Genomic DNA, 20,642 nt, shown 5'->3' with positions numbered 1-20,642 from the left:
AAATCCATAATTCCTGCCTTGCTTCAGTTTTTGGTTGAAATTATAATATATATATATATATATAATATATATATATATATATATATATATATATATTTAACTGAAACTACTCATATGAACACAGTGATTATTGCTAGTTTTTCTTTTACACAACATTCTAAAAGGACAACAATAAAAACCACAAACAGAAAACAAAAGCCCAGTTTAAGGTTCATAGAATTTTATTGGTAATTGGTAAGGCAGACACATCAATATAAAACCTGATGATGAGGTGATAAGACGGCACATTATCACTTTAAATAATGTGTCAATGACACAAGCACAGGGTTAAGGGCAAATGAGGCAGAAGAACGAGTTCAAGGAGTTAGAGGAGCTATTTAAGCCCTGGCCTGCTGCTGCTGGCGTTCAGCAATTCGACTTTCCATCACAGGCCTAAAGTGTCTGATCAATCCCTGAGAACAAAGAAAAGAGCATACGAAGGAAAATAGTACATTAATAAAGCAGAAGAATAACAGGCTGTATGTCAGTGTATATTTACATAAAAAAACAGTGAAAGTGTTAATTCCTGGAAGTGGTAAAGGGTTTATTTTTCAGATTAAAAATGGAAGACACATGGGAGAAAGGACCTCAAGTATTTTTATGAGTTTAGTTTGTGGTGGGGAGTTTACTCGTCACCTAGCTACACCTAGCTACACCTAGCTAAATCTAATGCAATTCAATACAGCAGCCCAGGAATTAATCTCTCCTTTATGAAACATATTATATTAAGTTTTTGTTACCCTGCTGTGGAGAGCTGTTGATTGAATTCAATAGTAATCTTTGTCCACCCTCAATGGGAGTGCACAAAATAATGAAAACTTCTTTCAGTCGAATGTAATACAATTTACCAGCACCGACGCAGCCTGCAAAATATCAACTCACTCATTTCCCTAGAGTCCCCCATTAATTATTTCAATAATCCTGTTAGTTTGCAAAAGCAAGACGACAGTTCATGTGTTTACCTGCACTGGCCAAGCCGCACCATCTCCCAGGGCACAGATAGTGTGTCCCTCAATTTGTTTACTGATCTCCCAAATCATGTCGATCTCTGATGGCCGTGCATTACCACTCACAAAACGCCACATCATATCATTCATCCAGTCCACTCCTACAGATACAGATGAAAGGAACATTTTGAAGTTTGTTAGAGTTATTACAACTGGAAAAAACAAATGTGTGTAATATGTTAAAGAGATAGTTTGGATTTATTTATTTTTGTAATGGGGTTGTATGAGGTACTTATCCCTAGTCACTGTATTACCTACAGTAGATGGCAGTATGCACACCCGCAGTTCGACGAAACAGACATGAGTACGGCCACAGAAGCTAAGCAATGTACTGCTGTGGACGGGGACGGCAGCAGAATGTATTTTAGCCACCTAGAAAATCCATATAATTTTAACATATTTTGACTGAAATACATGAACATTAACTGAAGCCAATAACTATAATTCCTTCAAAACCAGACTCCTTTGACAAAAAACAGTAATTTTACCTCGCAAAACACGGGAGATGTTAGTCTACCTCTTAGTTAGTTTGTGTGACATCAGTGTTTTAAAAGGGCTTGTTTGGATTCACCAAAGTCACACAACAGTACAAACAAACTAACCAATCGAGGCAGCAGTAGACCAGCAACTCCTGTGTTCTGAGGTAAAATTACTGTTTCATAATTCATTTAGTAGGTGGGCCTTTCTTTATCTATCTATCTATCTATCTATCTATCTATCTATCTATCTATCTATCTATCTATCTATCTATCTATATATATATATATATATATATATATATCGTCTATATTGCTTTACTTCTGTGCCTGTACTCCTGTCGGTTTCTCCAAACTGGGGGCATATGGATAAGTACCTCATACAACCCGACTTCAAAAAATCCGAACTATCCCTTTAAGGTCGGCGCATAAAATGACACTGAAGTCGCGCTTACCTTCTCTGCAGGGCGTGCATTGGCCGCAGCTCTCATGCTTGTAGAACTCAATCAGGCGGGCGATGGCTCTGATGATGTCAGTCTGCAGAAAACAAAGCATCCGCCAATGTAACAGATGTTTGATGATTTCTTTATGCAAGATAAATTATAAAGCAGAGGTGACAAACTTACAGATTTGTCCATGACGATAATTGCAGCAGGTGCCCAGGCCAGTCTGAGCCTGGACAAGGCCGTCAAAGTCCATCAGCACCTCTGCACATACATTCTTGGGAATGAGGGGGGTTGAGGAGCCACCGGGGATCACAGCCAGCAGGTTATCCCAACCACCACGCACACCACCTGCCAGACGTAGTTTAAATAAAGTTAAAGAAGAAAAAAACTGCATTCACTTAGGGGTCAAGTTGCCTCATTGGCTACATTTAGTGTCACATTCTTAGCGTCACATGTACCTGCGTGCCTCTCGATGAGTTCTTTCAGAGGGATAGACATCTCCTCCTCTATGGTGCAGGGGTTGTTAACATGGCCAGAGATGTTGAAGAGCTTTGTGCCCGAGTTTCTCTCTCTGCCAAAGCCCAGAAACCATGAGCCGCCACGACGACAGATGGTGGGCGCCACGGCTACAGTCTCCACATTGGCAACAGTTGTTGGGCAACCAAACACACCTTTAAGATAGCAGCAGAAGCAAGGTAGATAATTCAGTACCGCTTTAACTTGGCAAAAACATGAGTCCAGCAGTAGTTCGCTGTAATCAGATTAGTGTTGTCATGATACTGGAATTTGTAACTTCGTTAAAGTATCTTGAAAAATATTGATATTGAGGGCATATATTTCTTTAAATGAAAAAATAAAAATGTAACAAGGGTATAACATGACGACGACTTTTCTTTTCTTGGCTAGGAGCAGAGAACAGCAGAATGGCTGTTGTAAACATTAATGATAATTAAAACTTTTATTAAAACATCAACGAAAACAATATTCTTCTTGAAGTTGTGCACGTGTTCAAAAGCATCTGAGATTGTCACACATTCAAAAAGGTAATACAATACAAGTAAAAAGAAAAAGAAAAACAGATTTTCAATCGGAGCGAATGAGCCTGAAATGATCTAGACATTACCCGGAGGAGCTGTATGCGAGGATGCAAGTGTCCAAATTCTTCGGACCAGACATCAAACAGACTTTACTTTACTGCCAGCTCCCTTGTAAAAAGACTGTGTGATGTCCGATTGGTCAGGGCCATTCAAAGCAAGTCAGTGGGCGTGTAGATGACATTTCTATCGTGGCTGATGTGAATCCGGAGGAATAGGAAGGGTCATTCACACTGAGACGTGTAAATGTCTAACTAAAAAGAAGACGAGATTCAGGAACTTCTGTCTGTAAGGGCCGACGCTGGGATACAAGCTAAGAATCAATAAGATCGATATTCTTTCCATGTTTTTAATATTTTATCCCACTCTTGTAAACCGGAACTCACCCACATCAGCAGGAAACGGGGGCTTCAGGCGGGGCTTCCCCTGTTTCCCCTCTAGGGACTCGATGAGAGCAGTCTCCTCTCCACAGATGTACGCTCCAGCACCACGCATCACAAACACATCGAAGTCATAACCGGTGCCACAGGCGTCCTTTCCAATGAACCCAGCTGCATAGGCCTCATTGATAGCCACCTAAGAGCAGAAATTGAAAATAAAATAGAATAAAATAGAATTGCAACGATTAGTCGAAGCACTTTTATTTGATTGTAATTTTTCATGCAAAAATGGCAGAAAATGCTGTTTTTAGCCTCTTAAAAATTGAGATTTCCTACTTTTCTCTGCTTTATATCATATTAAACTGAATAGCTTTGGGTTTTGGACTGACAAAACCAAACGTTAAAAAAATATCACATTGGAGTTTGAGAAATTTGGATGAACATTTTTCACTATTGTCTGACAATCAACCAAACAATTAATCGAGAAAATACATCAGCAGATTAAATAATCGTGAGTTGCAGCTCAATAGTTTTGTTTTGTTGCTGTTCTGCATCCGTCGGTGTGTTTGGTGAATGTCTTGAACATTGTTTGAATTTCACTACAAATTCTTACAAAAATAATAAATCATAGGGTAGATATTTTACAGTGCGCATTTAGTGATTTATAGTGAATTGTGTGTGTCGTGGAAATGTATCATATAGTCTTCTTATATTGTGTCTCTATAAAGTTGTTGTTGGGCCTTACAGTGACTGACCCTGTGTTTTCTCAGTTGTAAGACACATGTCTGAAGTCCCTGTCTGCTGGCATTTGACAGACAGTAGGCGCCACTGTGACCAGTCAGGCAATTAGCAGACAGATGTTAACAGTCGTAATTAACATGTGTGATGTCTCTGTGCCTTTGTTCCCATTTGGTAGACAGAAATGTGTATTACCTGCGGTCCTGCCCGAGCAATTCTACTGTACAAATGACTTGTGTTTCTATAAACTCAGGGTCAGATACTTGTAGCACACGTGGCTGCACGTTATCTGTTCTTTCAGATTGAACTGAAAACGATTGATTCTGTTGAACACTTCGGACTCTTCATTAAATAACAACAAAGCTCTAACTTCTATATTAGTACATTTCTTACCGGAAGGTGATTCAGTTTTTGAATTGCCACCACAGTGTGAATGTTACTAGCATGTGATTTTTTCCATAAATTGATTTGGATCATCCTTGAGAAATGTACAATCATTTCAAATGTTGTATGTCAAGTTTCATTCAGTCCATCTCTACCTGCAGGTTGGACGACTCGTTGTAGAACTCTCCTCTGATATAAATATAAGCAGCACGCGCCCCCATGGCACTCCCAGCCACCAGGCAGCCCTCCACCAGCTTGTGAGGGTCATGTCGCATAATCTCCCTGTCCTTACAGGTGCCAGGTTCTCCCTCATCGGCGTTCACCACCAGATACTTTGGCCTAAAGCAAGAAATTAGAACTGGGTTAAATAGAGAAGAGCTAACAACAATGTGAATTAATGTAAAGTGAATTAACATAGAAACTGCAAACCTTAATGTTTTTTTTTCTAAATGACTGGTGGGGATGGAAATAAAAAATAAACTTGCTGCCTCGAATGTTGATTCAATGATTCAAATTGATAGATAGAGATGTTAAAAGGATACTAATCAATTTTCATTTTGCCAGTTGCAAGATTTGGTTAACTTTGAATAAATAATCAATACATAGACTGTGAAAGTTATTGTCAGTTATGTGCTCAGAAGATTGTCCAGATAACGATTCAAAGCTCTTTAAATTATTTAGAGAAATCAATGCAAATACTTTGGGACAAATTAAGAAAGATGGACACTCTTCACTGTTGGTTTGGAGTGTATAAGAAATGTAAGAATCTGGTAAAATGACAGGAAAATATCAAGCAACAAAAGCAGGTGTGTGCATCTGTCTGTCTTCTCACTAACCTGCCATCGCTGGGCTTGTTCATGAAGCTCCACTTCATGCCTGTAGGGAAACCAGCTCCACCTCTACCACGCAGACCTGAAACCTTGATCTCATTGAGGATCCAGTCGATTCCCTTTAAAATGATCTCCTTAGTTTTATACCAGTCGCCGCGCTTCATCGCCCCCTTCAGCCTAAAGCACAAATATAATTAGGTGAGGATTGTGTTCTGTTTTTGTTTTTTTAAAGCAATTATTGATAAAGTTTTAATCCAACAAAGACTTTTCTTTTAGGTCAAAAACATGCATAACTGGAATTCTTCCTTCACTTTTATTGCTCATGATGTTCTTTTGTATTGTGTAAGACTTTACAGAGCACATGAGAATAACATCAGCGGTGTTACCTCCAGTCATGGCGGCCATAAAGGTTAGTGAAAATTCTGTCCTGATCTGCCAGAGGTCCAAACGTTGTTTTCTTAGGAGCACTCTGGGAAAATAAGACAAACATATAATTAGTGTTAACATTTTAACCCTATTCTTACCATTTAAATGTTTAGTTTTAACTAAATTCAGGCCAGATACCTGTGCTGTGCTGTTGAATCGGGTGATAGCAGTCACTCCACCTTGACTGACAGCAGCTGGGGCGCGGGCCACCCCACACATCACTGCTCGAGACAGGGACAGCATCCTTCCTGCACATAGGAGAGACCATGGCATGACAAATTAAATAGGTAGTTTAGGTTACTTTGGTTTAACAAGAAATGTAGGACAATCCCAGTAGGGGCTGCAAATAATGATTATTGTCATCGTCTTTTCATTTGCTGATTTTCTTTGATTAATTGTTAAGTCAAAGGTGATAACTTCAAACGTCTTGTTTTGTCCAGTCAATAGTTCAAAAAACCAAAAAGGTAGTCAGGTTACAATGACATGAAACAACGTAAAGTAGCAAATCCTCACATTCGAGAGGCTGGAACCAGAGAATGTTTGTTCATTTAAAAAAAGTATTTAATAGATTCATTGAATATCAAAATAGATGCAAATTATTTTTTCTGTTTATGAATTAATCAATTGATTAACAAATTGTTGCAGCTCTTTTCACAAAATAATTTGTTTACACAGTATAATGTGCCACCCTTGTAATCCTAGAAGTTTAAGAAGAAAATAATCACACTGTGGGATTATGTATTTACATGTATCTTTTATATTAAAGATTTGTAAGAACTAAAAACTGCTTTTTCAGAGAGATAAGAACAGCTTATTGAACCTCAGTACTTTTTTCTCAGCACTGTATATCACAAACTGTCAAGTACTGATAACTGGCATCAAATTGTGTGGATTTACTGTTAGTATTGTTAAATTATTTGTTGATCAGAGTTCTTGATTTAAGTCAAAGGTCTGTTAGACTAGAATTGTAATCAGGCCAAGTATTTGTACAGATTTTAGTATTTAGACAATGATTAAAATTGGAGAAGTTTAATGTTAGGTTAAATAACTTTTATTGAATGAAAGTAGGGTTTAGTAAAAATAATAATATATATTTCACAAATAAGGTATAATAATAATAATAATAATAATAATAATAATAATAATAATAATAATAATAATAATAATAAATTGTATTTATAAAGCACCCTTCAAAGCTAAAAGCATTCTCAAGGCGCTAGGTATGGGAAAATTAATAATTTATGTATTGTTTTCAAAACTCAGGTATGGTATGGGGATGAGTTATAAAGTATCACTTATTGAAAGGATTTGTTGGCGTTTGTCGAGTCCACTGGGCTACTGGCAAAATCAAAATAGCACTTTCCAGCTTCTCTCAGTGGTATAGACAGATTACTTTTATAGATCATAATGTCCCCATCAACTGCCAAAAATACACATTAGTTTTAATACAGGAGTTATTGCATAATTTGCTGTGATAACCTTTTGTCGTCATTTTTACAACCCATTAAGCAGCATCAAAACAAGAGCAGTTGTGTGATTTTAGCTCTATTTTAGCCCCACATCGCAATTTTATTTCAACACGATAAAAGTAACTAGCAATAGATTAACTTTCATTTTTATGGTGGCGACCAAGAGACGTTTGAATGAAATATTTTTAGCCCTGGAATAGCTTTGACAGATATTGTGTAACTTGTTATGAAGGTGTTGTTATGTCAGAGTCACGTTTGATAACGAAGGTGAGGGCGAGTGCCAGCAATAATATAAATCCTAACAATTTCAGGTATAATATTTCAGAACAACACACTTAATAATTATTAATACATCTAAACGTTTTAAACGTCATATAAGGAGAACACCATGACCCTCAAGCTCCATAGCTAGCTACCGTTAGCCTGGCACTAAACTAAGTTAGCTAGCGGTTAACCTTGTAATGTCAGAATAGAAACTGCAGATTAACGACCTAGCATCTAGATATGACATTGACAACATATGCATTAATACATTAATACCAGCTGAAATACCAGCTGCATTAAAAAGCAATCAAATGATGAATGGTTTGGATGTAAGTTAGCAAACAATCGATCCTTCTTACCTTCACTACGTCCCGAGTTTATGAAATAGTGACAGGAAGTAGATGAGCACTGGGCCGGAAGCTGTCATCAAAACACAGCGACTTCAGAGATGTGGAGCATGGATGTATTAAAAGACTGTGGAGGCTTATTATTTACACTACGCAGACATTTTAAAAATACATACACAGGAACTGCTCTTTCTGTGATAAATATTCAGAAACAGTTTTACGCTTATTTTGGCGTTGTTTTCACACTAAGAAATTCTGAAAATACATTTTCAGATTTGTCAATGACTTAACATTATTAGGGGCAAATGTTTGGTTTCTTCGAAGAAGACAAGTATTTTTATAATAAATTTGACTAATGATTTTGTCAACTTTTTGTTCTTTATAAATGTAAGTTTCTGAATAAAAAAATAATGTTGAGCGATATAAAACTTTTTCTAATTCGAAATTCTGTATGTTTTATAATATTTGTATCTAGTGTGCTATTTTGTTATGGTTGTATTTCTATAATATCCCCTATAGGCTACTGTGTTATCTTTTATTTTATTTATTTATTGGTTGCACATCATGCTGACCATGAACAGCCCTCTATGCATTTATGAAAAATAACAACAGTCTGCCTTCACTAAAGTTCAGTTTGTGTGTGTGAGTGTGTGAGTGTGTGTTGTGTGTGTGTGTGTGTGTGTGTGTGTGTGTGTGTGTGTGTGTGTGTGTGTGTGTGTCTATATCATACAATATGGTGCATTATATATATATATTTATATATATACAGTATAAAACATATAGCATTCTGAAAGGGGACATTATACATAGTGATGACTTTTGCTTTAAAACGAGTACATATTAATATAATGGAAACTTCTGTACTTTTACTTAAATATGATTTTCACTTTCACAAGGAAAAGAGGTTTGAAACAAACTGCAAAGGCAAACATTTTTTTGAATTCTTGTTTAAAGGGTAGAAATATTTATATTTACATGACAGTATCAGTATAAGGATCATTAATCAGAGTTCAAATAATGTAAATGCGTAGGTTAAGCTTTGTGATTGAAATGGAACAAATTCATGTGATGATTACAATGTTACTATACATTATTTTAAAATGGATTATATTTTATAACCAAGGGCTTCACACCCCATGACTCAAAACAGTAGTAATAGCACATACATAATATATGCTTGTTTTGTCTGCCAAAGCAGCTCAAATTAAACAGTTATTTTGCATTTATATTAAATCAAACGCAGTGACATGACATTCTTGATTATTATCTGCAAATTAACCTGAATGTTTATTTAGAGAAGTAAAACAGATTACGGTGCTATTTAAAAGGAAAGTGAGTTACATACTTATGTCCCTGTGTTGGAAAAAATCACAACTTATAATACTGGATACTAAATTGTAAAGATGCAAAGGTAGATTAGATCACCTCTTTGAGTACCATGGAATGTGGCAATTTAAACTAATGTTTAACCGTGTACAATCGGTCTCTGTACCGTTAGAGTTATTACATCACAGCAGCTTATTGAACAATGGTATTAAACAGTGACTTGATGCAACCTACAGACCTGAGGGATCATTAGAATCAGCGCTACATACAGCCCAGCTGCTGATCCCGCGCTCATACGATTAAAGTGATGGATGATGAAACTGCAATCTGAGAAAGAATACAGGCGACTGAAGATTATTCTTAAAGCAGTATTAACATTAGGAAAAGCTAGTGTTGCCATTGATAAAAAGCACATGTATCACCCAAAATGTAAGTTTTGTAAATTAAACAATGGGTCCAACATGAAATGTGAATAGGGATCTAACACAAATTGAGATTTCAGCTATTTCAACAACTTGAAATCCAAGTAACACAATTAAATCAATTGAAGATGCAGCAATAATGTGTTAACAAATTAAACTGATGATCTCCATCACTGAGCACTAAAGTAAATGGCAAATCAGCAAAATTGACTTTGAAGGTTTCTTTGTTATGTGGTCAAGTTCAGTCAAAGTGTGAAAAATATCCTCCCCATTTCTGGCAGTAGTCTCTCTCTGTTGGTACTGAGGTGTCACTCATCTAGAGGAGGATGATAACTGGGTTTGCGAGTCCCCCGGTCCAGTCGGTCCACAGCCACACTCTCAAACGCCCTCCTCATAAGAGGGTGCTCCTCCAGGACTTCGTTGAAACTGTCCACACTCAGGGAGTAAAGGCGACAGTAGGTGTCAGCCTTCACGGTGGCTGTACGTCGTCCTTGGGTTAGCAGGCAGATCTCTGAACCAAAAAGAGAAAATCAGTTAAATCTTTAAAGCAGTAAATAAGCTATTTCCTTTTCTAAGACTCTTCTCATCTAACTATTGTCAAGAAAGCAAATAAGCTCATCTTTCAAAATGTTGAACTACTTAATCTTCCAAGAAAGCACACTACATATTTTTGGCATTGAGACTGTTGGTTGAACGGAACAAACTTGGGTTTTGTGAAATTGTGATGGGTATTTTTTCACAATTCTTTCAACATTTCTCAAGCGATTATTGTCAGATTGATCAACAATGAAAATAATCTGAAGATGCGCCTTAAGCGAGACACCGCAGGCAAAAACATGTTTTTTCATACGCAGGTCAATTTTTAGAGGTTGGGATTTTTTGACTAGTGGATAGAAAACCATCCAAAATACACAATCACGTTTTTATTTTACTAACTTGCATGTTTAAACATAACATCTCAGAAAACTTGTAATACAAAAAATAATTGTTTATGTAAGTACAGTAATCAGGGGAGTGATATCTATTAGTTAATTTGTTTTTACCTTATCCACCTGTAGTGTGTTGCAAAATGTATTGAAATTTACAATACATATCTTTGAAGACCGTTTTCTCGGAATGAGTCTACTGAGTCTATTCCACTTCAGTAGCATTTACATACACAGACTGTTCAGTTTTTAAAGAGGGGATTATCTATATAGCCTACTATAACATTCAAAGCCGGATTTATATAACATTTCATTCCTAAAAACAGTGCAAAGATTTTTTTTTTTAAGGCTGTTGAATGTATTTTTGGATTTATCTAATGTTCATATTTCTGTTCCAGAAATGTAAGTAAATTAGAATGCATTTAATAAGATAATGCCTAATTTGTATATCATCCATACAATTTCAGAAAACTTGTAATACAAAATAATTGTCTTATGTAAGTACAACTGGGGAAGTTTCATGGTGAAATCTATGAGTTACGTTTTTTTTTCACCTGTAGTGTCTCCCCTTAACAACAGAGATCAGCAACAAAGAGGAAACACAAGCACAGAGCCTCTTATAGATTTAATGGGGAACTCTTTGAAATCTGGAAGGATTTATAAATGATTTACCTCCAAAATACGCTCCATCGTTGAGCGTAATCTCTTTACTGCCACGTGGGATGACAGTGACGGTGCCGTGCTGGATGAAGTACATTTTCCGACCCAGCGTACCTTCTCGTATAATCAAGTCTGCAGGTTGGAAGACTTCGAAACGCAGTTTGGTGAGGATCACTGTCACAAAATGAGGGTCAGTGTTGGCAAACAGCGGCATGTTGGCTACAAGCCCACGGCAGTTATAGCTGACAATCTCCTGCATGGTGGAGAGAAGACATAAAGATAAGTGATACTGAGAAGCTTCTATCTTACTCTGTTATCGTTCAATAAAACAGAGGATGGAGAGAAAGCAAGAAAAAAAGTCTTATTGAAGGTTTAATGAACGACACACCTCCTTCAGCGGATCACTGAGCTCTCCAAGGATGCTGTCCTCATCGAACATCTTGCCTTGGAATCGCTGCTCGTAATAATCATGGATCCTCTGTCTTACGTCCGCTGGCAGTTTATGGAACGACATGTACTGCTCCACTTGCTTATACTGAAAGCATTTGCACAAACACACAGAGATTTGACCTTCATGAGGATACAATTGAAATTCAACAGAGATGATGTCAGATGTCACATTTGGTCACATTTTCTACCATGTGTTTGGGGAATTATTCCTGAGCACAATAATGATGCATTTATTCTATTTGCTTTGCAGTTTTTTCACAGTTTTTAAGTGGATTACAAACTCATTTGTAATGGGCATTAGGAGAAAATTATCCACAACAAAGGTTTGTCTCTCATTGGTGCTGCTTTATCTTGTGAAAATCCCCCCGGAAAGGGTCACAGTAAAGCCACAAAATCCATTAGATAATAAACATATTCTCTAGGCCTTTCGCACGGTTTCCACGAATGAGGTACAAGCAAGTAAGCAAGCCTGTGATTCAAATCATTTATGTGATCTTAAACCTCGCAGCCAGAATCACATTAGCGTCCATGTGAAGCTCCTGGGACATATTGTGCACAAATCAACTGTAGATCAAAATGTTTTTGTTTGTTAATCTTTTCCATTCAGTGCAGAGGTGATTACCTTCTCTTGATACTGGCGATGTGATGCATCCAAGGACTGGACCAGGTTAGTTGCATGACCAAGGAACATGGCGTAGCAGGTGGCCCCCACCACCATACTGATCATGGTGAGCCAAACGTCAGTCAAACCTTCTGGAGGGTGGGCGCCGTATCCTATACACAGCATGTGACTCATGGCCATGAACAGGGCGTAGGAGTACTGTAGGTGCCATGTAGAATTCTGTAAAAACAATGAGAGGACATTTTGTGACACAGTGTTGTCATGAGATGCATAAATGCAGCATAAGTTACATTATTTTACAAATTCCTGGAATTAATGTAATGTGGTAATAATTACATGAAAAATAAACACAGTTTTCAACTGGTGCTCTTGAAAATAAAGACAATAGTTGAACATTTTCAGAAATCTGCTCATTCACTTTCTTGCCGCAAGTCAGATAAAACAATTGAAACCAAAATGTCTGTACGGTAAATATTGTGTATAACAGCCTGCAGCCAGTTAGCTTAGCACAAACACAGGAAAAATATAGCCTGACTATGTCCAAGGGAGAATCCAGGAAGCTAACTTATTTTTAAGCAAACAAAATATAACGTCTAAATAAGTGACCCTTAATTAGAACTGCCAATGTAACCTAAAGAGGCTACTAGTCAGAGCACAGCAGGTCAGCTTGACAAGCAAATTGTAATGGGCAAGCATGCAATTCAATATATATTGAGAATAAAGTTGGGGCACTTTAGTAGCCGAGTGATCTGTCCAATATGGGTAAAAATGAGTCTAATTAATTACAAGCTTTGTGATTAATTAATCGTGATTAATCAGCATATATCAATATTTGCTGTCAGAGCTCCGTGCTCCGTGCTGTCAGAGCAAAAGTCAGGGGCATCTAGGAGCGTGATTAATCTGCGTTAATATTTTTAACACGCTATTTTTAATTCGACAGCCCTATTAAAAATGCAAAAAAATTAATTAGGAAATAGATTTTTCCACATTTAAATGTATCATAAGACATAAAACATGCATGTTAGTATGTATTAATAAAGATGTACTCACCACCATGTCATTTTTGGATACCCAGCAGTCTGGGGGGAAGTCTTGCAGCATAGGCACCATGAAGGTCAGGCAGCCATCCCAGTGGCACAACAGCAGCATCATGCCAATCAAGTTGACTATACGCACTGCAGCGCTGGCCAGGTCATAAGTCATGTGGAAAATCTGGGAGAGAAAGTTTTATGGAAAAAAGAAAGAACATTAAACTGGACAAATGTTGAATTTCTGGCATGTACTGTTCTGTATGTCTTTATGAGCTTCTTCTCTCATCCTTCCTTTACCTCCTCCCACTGGTGAATGTAGCGGATGAGGCGAGACAGTCTGAGAAGACGCAGCAGACTGAGGATCTTGGTGAAGCGCACAATGCGGAGGGCGCGGGCAGTGCGGTACACGTCTGACGACTCGTGCAGGGACTCCAGGTCGACAACGAGGAAGATGTAGTCAACGGGAATGGAGGAGATGAAGTCCACCATGAACCAGGTGCGGAGGTAATGAATGCGGATCTCTTTGGGGTCCAGGATGATGTGGCTGTCCTCTACTGGGATGCCCGTGCGGAAATTGAAAACCAAGTCCATGAGGAAGAGAGTGTCAGACAGGACGTTGAAGGTGATCCAGGGCATGGTGTTCTGGTCTTCAAAGAAGGTGATTCCCCAGGGCAAAATGACCAGATTGCTCATCATCAACAGGAGCATCACGAGGTCCCAGTAAAACCTGGACAGAACAGGAGTGGTGGAAAGCTTAGGTTGTGCAATTTGTCGCTAGTAGTAGGCTCTGAAGTAAATGTAAAACAATGTGGTTGTACAACAACAACAACAACAACAACAACAATACCAATTTCATTTTTACTTTTTGCTCTTTATTTAAAATATAACAAGGGTTTTGTTAACAACTGACCTCACAAGTTAAGGTTTTTCCTCCTTTTTTAAGCCATTAATGTAGTCAGGTTCACATTTAAGGTAGTTATGAGGGAAATTGTGCTCAAAACAAAGAGTGACTCCAGTTTCTACTGTATATAAATGAGGTGGACAGCATTTGTATGGACAGAAACAGTAGAGGATTTTGGTTAAACATATTCTGAAATGAAATTGTTCTTAAATTTCTTACTGAATAATATTCAAATATGGAAATAAACAACTAAATAGTTACATTGCTATCCAAGTCTGTCTATTGCAGGCTAACAGAAATTCATGCCTGCATAAAATGAGAAGGTTCAAAAACAATGAACAGATGTACGGATGATAATATTTATGTGTGATACATAATGTGCAACACATTACAAACTTACTTACTGAAAGCCCTGTTAACACAGGAACAAGTCCTCTTACTGGCTCATACATGTGTTCACGAAAATAAGCGAATCCTGGCAATAATGGTGGTTGTCAAGTTAATCGTGCGATCCAAACTCTTTGAGTTCAGAGTTCAGGAAACAGGCAGAGTGAGCTTTGTGAGGTTAAAGGCCTTTTCCCCTGCAGGCAGCATAAGGCTTATGGTAAAATCTGTTCACATAATGAATGAATTAATTGTCATGGAGTCTGTTGATGTAACGCTGACAGTGTTCGTTTTCTTGCAGCTGCTGCAGTGTGTCCTTATATTCAGAGATATTTGCCCTGGATAAATAACTGTTTGAAGTCTGAAACTGAAAGTTACAGAATTTCAATATAAAGAAATATCTTTTGGAAATACGTTAATTTGCTTTCTTACAAAGAGTTAGATAAGTAGATTGGTACCAGTCTCATGTCAGCTAGAGAGATGCTTAGCTTAGCTTGGCTAGTTGCCTAGTAGTCGTAACTCCTTGTTAAATAACAACTTAGTTTTAAATGCCTACATGGTCATGCTCCTTAAAATGCTTAATGATTTTGTTAAAAGAAAAAGGGTTAGTCAACACACAGGCCCATAATAAAAGGTAATTGTCAGTCTTCTCTGTTAAAGGAGCAAAACTAACTAACTGTCTACCAACTGAATAGAAAATGCATTTCGAATGTTTTTAATAGAGGAATTAAATCATGGCTAAAAGAGAAATTTGTATTTTGTGGATTTTCTTTGTGTATGTTTTTGTGGATGTATTTTCTTTTTTCTATTTTAATGTTTTTTTTAAAGCCTCCTGCAGACAGTGCATCTGGTCCTTGTGCAAACATGTATGTTACAATTCAAATGCTACTGTGATGTCCATATCAAATAAAATACAATGTACTAAAACTGCTATGTTTGTGTAGGAATTAAACAAACAATATATAATTGGTGAACTTTAGAGGTGCTGTTAAGCAGCTATTTCTTTTACCTTTAGACACAGCCAGGTTAGCTGTTTCCCCCTCTTGTCCTATGGAATGTGTCCTATTTTTTATTGACAAATGTACACCAGATAGTTACAGCGGTTAACCGACTCGACGACTGCCACCCTTTGCAAAGCGGGATAAAAACAGCTTTGTTCCAGCAGCCATCAATCAGATGAACAAGTCATAGCAACATTGCACTGATGCTATAATAGCAACGCCTATTCATTTTTTTTTTTTCGTGGTTTTAGTGCTTATTGGAGCCTTGAGTATTGTTTTCATGTCTGTTTATCTTTTGTGTTGTTTTACAAACCAAATCTCCCTACGGGAACAAATAAAACAACCTAACCTTTCCAGTCTTAAGCAAAGTGCCTCTTAGTTCTAGCTCCACACTAACCGGGCAGATATTACAGTGATGTTGATCTTCTAATCTATTACACTATAAGGAAGAACAACAAATTACCCAACAATGTCAAACTAACCCTTTATGTCAGAGGAATTGAAACGGCTAAAGAGGTCAAGTAGAATCCAATCAGGAGGACAGTGTGCTATCCACAATATGACCCATTTTAGAGTGACTCTCATAACAAGCTCCTGTCACGGGAGGAGCCCCCTCTAATCAAAAATGAATGGTGTCTACCTCATCGGGCTCAATAGGAAGACAATAAAGAGAAACATCAATGCCACTGGAAATGTCTGATACAGTCTGCTGCTTTCAGGATTTTGAAGCCCAGATGTCTGTGCTACACATAGCTGCACTCATCACTGTCTGCTTTATGTCATACAAGTCCCATTTTCCCTTCAGTCTCCAGTGTCTCATTATACACCACGAGTACACGGTCTGGGTTTCCTTACATATTGTTTCCATCAAGTGTCAATCACTTTGGGTCTCTCTCACAGTAACAGAATATGAACCAGACTAGTTTGATCCTCTCACTTGTCAGTGAGCTACAGAAGAGTATAAGGGCCAGACACAAGGGGGAAAAAATTATTTACATTTATTTTAAATTTTGAGAATAACGTTGAAATGTCGAGAATAAAGTTGAACCATGTGTGAAAACAACCGTCTTTTTTAGCCAGTCAAAGCAGAGATACAGGCACTCATAAATTAGTTCCTCATTCTCATTTACGTTTATCCCTCCATAAATCTCCTCAGTGTCTACATGCTGGTTTACATGACTACTTATCATGTCCTCTTATGTTGCAGCAGATTAGTGGTTGCTTGCTGTTAATAACTCCACCAAAGACTGACAAAGACACATGTGTGTGCATATATGTGCTTAAGTATAAGTGAGAAGCAGAGTTAATTCTGCTGTATCAAAACCTTTTAGACATTTTAGCTATTAATAACAGCGGGAACAGGAAAAGGAATGTGGTTTTTATAGCATTTTATGTTGAATCTAAATCCAGGATTGAATCCGCTTATGAAGTAAGTTTTGCTGTTTATTTTATGCAACAAAAGTTAGGGCTGAGTCCTTAGGGTTTGAAGCCGACCCTTGCTCCTTTGCTGCATGTCGCCCCACTCTCTTCCTCTTAAAAAGGCAAAAAAGCAAAGACAAAGACATTCATTTTCCTCAGAGGATGAATCCTAATGGTTTCGTGATCCTATGGCTTTCCCCTGGTGCCACCATGACATTTATGGCTTTAGTGAAATGTCTCAACAACTATTGGATGGTGGGTATAGACATGTGTGTTATCCACAGGATGATAACGATTTTGGGAATCCCCATACTTTATTGTAGCGCCACTATCAGATGATGTCCAACACTTTGATTAATGACAAATACCTGCAAAACTAAAGACATCCCATCAACCTCAGCTGCACTTTGTGTTTATTGCTAATTAGCAAATGTTAGCATGCTAACATACTAAACTAAACCAAAAACATTTTACCTGCTAAATATCTGCATGTTACCGTTACACTTGTTAGCATGTTATGTTGAGGGTCGTGCAATATGTTGCTTGTTCTTATCACTGGTTGTGCAATATGTGGTTGTGATGTGTTTGAGTACATGTTGCTTTGTTTATATGTTGTTTATTATTACTACTATGGAGGCAACTATGTCTATATGATAAGACGACATGTAATTCAAGACAACACAAATGTCTCTATGGGTAAAGTATTTAGTATCGTATGTTTGCATTTAGCTCACTTGCATCTTGTGCTCAGAACAATCACATTTTGAACATCTGCAGCTCCATGACAACTGAGCCGAATCTCCATCTGGTGATGGAAACCACGAGACAGCGAGTGAGTGGACTTTAAATTCCGATTGTTTTGTTGACAACCTGAATTTTTTGTACATGATTTACTTCAAACAAAAAAGAGAGGAGAAAAAGATTTGACAAGAGGCCTAGTGGTGAAAACACGCACCCTATAATGTGATCGCAAAGCTCCCTTTTTTATTCCAGTGTAGGAACTTTGTTGTATGTCATTCCCCCTCTCTCTCATTTACTGTCATTTCTCTCGGAGAGCAACAAAAATGTGCTATTACAGCTCAACCTTTTGAAAGTGGCAGTTGGAGCATAATGTTTAAGGAGAGCAAGCCTTCAGTAATCCCCCCCTCAGCTGTCTGTGTATTATTGCATAATAGAAGAAGATTGGAATTATAGGGATTCTTATGGGCAATAATCCCTCTGCACGGGTTTATCCTGCCTGGCATTGGCCTGATGTTTAAAAATTGTTTAAATTCGATTGCGACTATTATAAGTGCCTGCACGAACGGATTACTTGGGGCATCACTGCTAAAATGACGCTCTGCCCCAAAAACTGAATAATCTGATCAATCCTCAAAAAGCAAGCCTAAACTAGAGCAAAAACATTATTGGATGTTTTTCAAATGGAATACATTTGATCACCTAAATGAACTGGATCAATGAATGTAGTTCTCCCTCCTGGTACACAGGGAGAAAGGGAGTTACCAATGGTATCATTAATCCAGATGATCTTGTCCTATATACTGTATCAGTAATCAAATCCCTTCATCGCCTTATCATGTGCGAGTGACCATGACATCAGCTGCAGTCTGTCCTTGGAAAAATTTGATCTGAGCACAGTCCCAGGCTATTTGGTTGGATGAAAACAGCTGCTTTCAAGGGAAGTTTAAGAAAAATGAATGACATGAGGAATCAATGTGTTGGCAGAGGGTTACTGACATGTGCAACTTAACCCATTCTTCAATTCTCTACATTTTAAAGTGGCAATAGACAACTTTTTTGCTTTAACTTATCATTATCAATATATCTCAAGTAAATGTTGATTGCACAATATAATGGCTGTAGAATAATGTCACCATCTGCATTTTGGTTCACTATAAGCCTTGATTGACGTCAACCACTGCGCAACCAAAACAGGCGCTTTTGTTTTCCTGCGGTAGCTGTCCCCAGTTATCAAAGAGTATCAATGTAAGGTCTTTTACAGCAGACGGTGGAACAACCAAAGTAACTGTGGGAAATAAATGCAGTGCAATCCGGTTGTCTTTGCGACAGAAGCGTCAACGTAATGGAGGGGGGGGTTGTCTGTTTCCACTTTAATGTTGAAATAATATTGACAGACTTTTTACCTGAAGATAACCTCATCATTACCTGAAGTCACTGTAGGGGTGGATGATCCACACTCCATAGCTCTTAACCCTGGCCTGCTCAGCAGCAACACCCTTATGGCTGCCAAACATGCGCAGGGAGAACTTGTTGACCCCGGGTTGCAGCATGGACCCAAACTGCTTCTGGAAGAAGGTGGACTGGTCCTGCGAAGGTTCTGTGTCATCGTTGCATTCTTCATCCTCCTCCTTGGTTTCCAGCAGGCCATCTGGATCCGCTGTGTAGTCGTCATTATGAGTCTGAACCAAGGAGAAGAGCGTCTTGGTCACATCGGTCCTCTTCTCTGCCTTCGGCGAGGGAGTACCAGGGGGGCTCGCCCTCTGGGAGCCACTTCTCCATCTTGCGAGGCGGAAGCTGCTCCAGCTGCGGTACCTGGATGTCTCCGGTTTGTTAGCCGGGCTCTCGCCAACGTTTCTCTGGTCATCTGTACTCCTGGAGAGGCTGGTCATTTTCCTACCTTGCACTTTAAACTGATCTTTAAACAAAGCTAAGAGGGCTCAGTTATCCCTGTGATTTAGATTGTAGATCATAAAGTTCACTTACTAATAAAGTTTACTGCAGCCACCATTTTTATTTGATGCATTCTTGCAATGCTTACTTCCTTCACAAAAAATAACTATCATGACACACTTTTAAGCAGGATGTAAAACATTTCAATTCCATGTAGCTACTTTGATTTAAAAATATTTTTAAAAGGTGACACCACAGCACCTATAAAAAAAACACCAATAAGTAGCAGGAGGTCACTTTTAGCTCTCTAGAGAGTAGCTACCACACACATTGTGTCAAAATCTTATATAATAGAAACAATGGCTTTTCCCATACGAGTTTTCACAATATAAATCCATAAAAAGTTGCAGCGTCCATAAAAAAAGTACTTTCCTGAGATGAAGGAAGCCTCCGCCAGTAAAAATAAATAAAACTTCAGCCTCCGATATATTGTGTCCGTCTTTGTTTGACCGTGACAGGACGCACGCAAATTGATAGAGAGGGCTCAGTAGCCTTCAGTAATCGGCTTGTTGGCATAACTGCGTCCACTCACCTCTCTCCTCCTCCCTCCTCCTCTTCTATTCGGTGGAAGAGCCCTCCCTCCTCGGGGACGAGTCCCTGGGTGGTGATGCGGCTGCAGGTCTGGTTGCGCAGCCACTCATTACCGGGCAACCCCGGTTCAGACGGAAAACCACAAACCTGTGAGAAGTTTATTGTCACGCTCGATATTGATTTGATAGGAGACACTCACTGTAAAATACAACAGGCAGTTAAGACTAACCTGTTCATAATTGTATATATGTTTCTGACACCAAACAACCGTCTTTGCAAGCTTAAAACGTTATAATATAAATATGCTACTAAAACCACAATAGTTTAAAAAGTCAGTATTTAATTTAAGATACTTTTATTAGTTATTGCTGTACTTTA

At 38.2% G+C, this 20,642-nt stretch overlaps 2 protein-coding genes across 2 annotated transcripts; both read right to left on the bottom strand.

Annotated features, from left to right (window-relative positions):
- Positions 1-203: 203 nt before the first annotated feature.
- On the bottom strand, positions 204-8,000 carry LOC115015835 (NADH dehydrogenase [ubiquinone] flavoprotein 1, mitochondrial-like). Its single transcript, XM_029443433.1, is given in 12 exon segments — positions 204-452; positions 1,002-1,147; positions 1,978-2,059; positions 2,149-2,175; positions 2,177-2,316; positions 2,427-2,639; positions 3,449-3,638; positions 4,720-4,903; positions 5,401-5,571; positions 5,781-5,863; positions 5,959-6,068; positions 7,913-8,000. Coding segments are annotated over 11 exon segments (1,416 nt in total). The 5' UTR covers positions 6,064-6,068; positions 7,913-8,000; the 3' UTR covers positions 204-377.
- A 1,876-nt stretch (positions 8,001-9,876) lies between these two features.
- Positions 9,877-19,348, bottom strand: hcn3 (hyperpolarization activated cyclic nucleotide-gated potassium channel 3). Its single transcript, XM_029443434.1, has 7 exons — positions 19,209-19,348; positions 13,635-14,064; positions 13,357-13,518; positions 12,307-12,525; positions 11,623-11,769; positions 11,247-11,487; positions 9,877-10,159 (listed from the first exon to the last, which is right to left on the bottom strand). Exons 1-7 carry the CDS (start codon positions 19,331-19,333, stop codon positions 9,957-9,959), a joined length of 1,527 nt encoding a protein of 508 aa, XP_029299294.1. The 5' UTR covers positions 19,334-19,348; the 3' UTR covers positions 9,877-9,956.
- Between the last annotated feature and the right edge of the window lie 1,294 nt (positions 19,349-20,642).

Source organism: Cottoperca gobio, chromosome 11 (genome assembly GCF_900634415.1).
Source record: "Cottoperca gobio chromosome 11, fCotGob3.1, whole genome shotgun sequence".
Taxonomy (NCBI): domain Eukaryota; kingdom Metazoa; phylum Chordata; class Actinopteri; order Perciformes; family Bovichtidae; genus Cottoperca; species Cottoperca gobio.
Note: the sequence above shows the minus strand (reverse complement) of the source record. Positions and strands in the feature narration are given on the sequence as shown.

Coding starts and splice junctions, on each gene's coding strand:
- hcn3 (XM_029443434.1), bottom strand. CDS start 19,333: ATGCTGCAACCCGGGGTCAACAAGTTCTCCCTGCGCATGTTTGGCAGC. Junction 14,065..19,208: donor CACCCCTACAGTGACTTCAG/GTAATGATGAGG, acceptor TGTTCTGTCCAG/GTTTTACTGGGACCTCGTGA. Junction 10,160..11,246: donor CGATGGAGCGTATTTTGGAG/GTAAATCATTTA, acceptor TTTTTGGTTCAG/AGATCTGCCTGCTAACCCAA.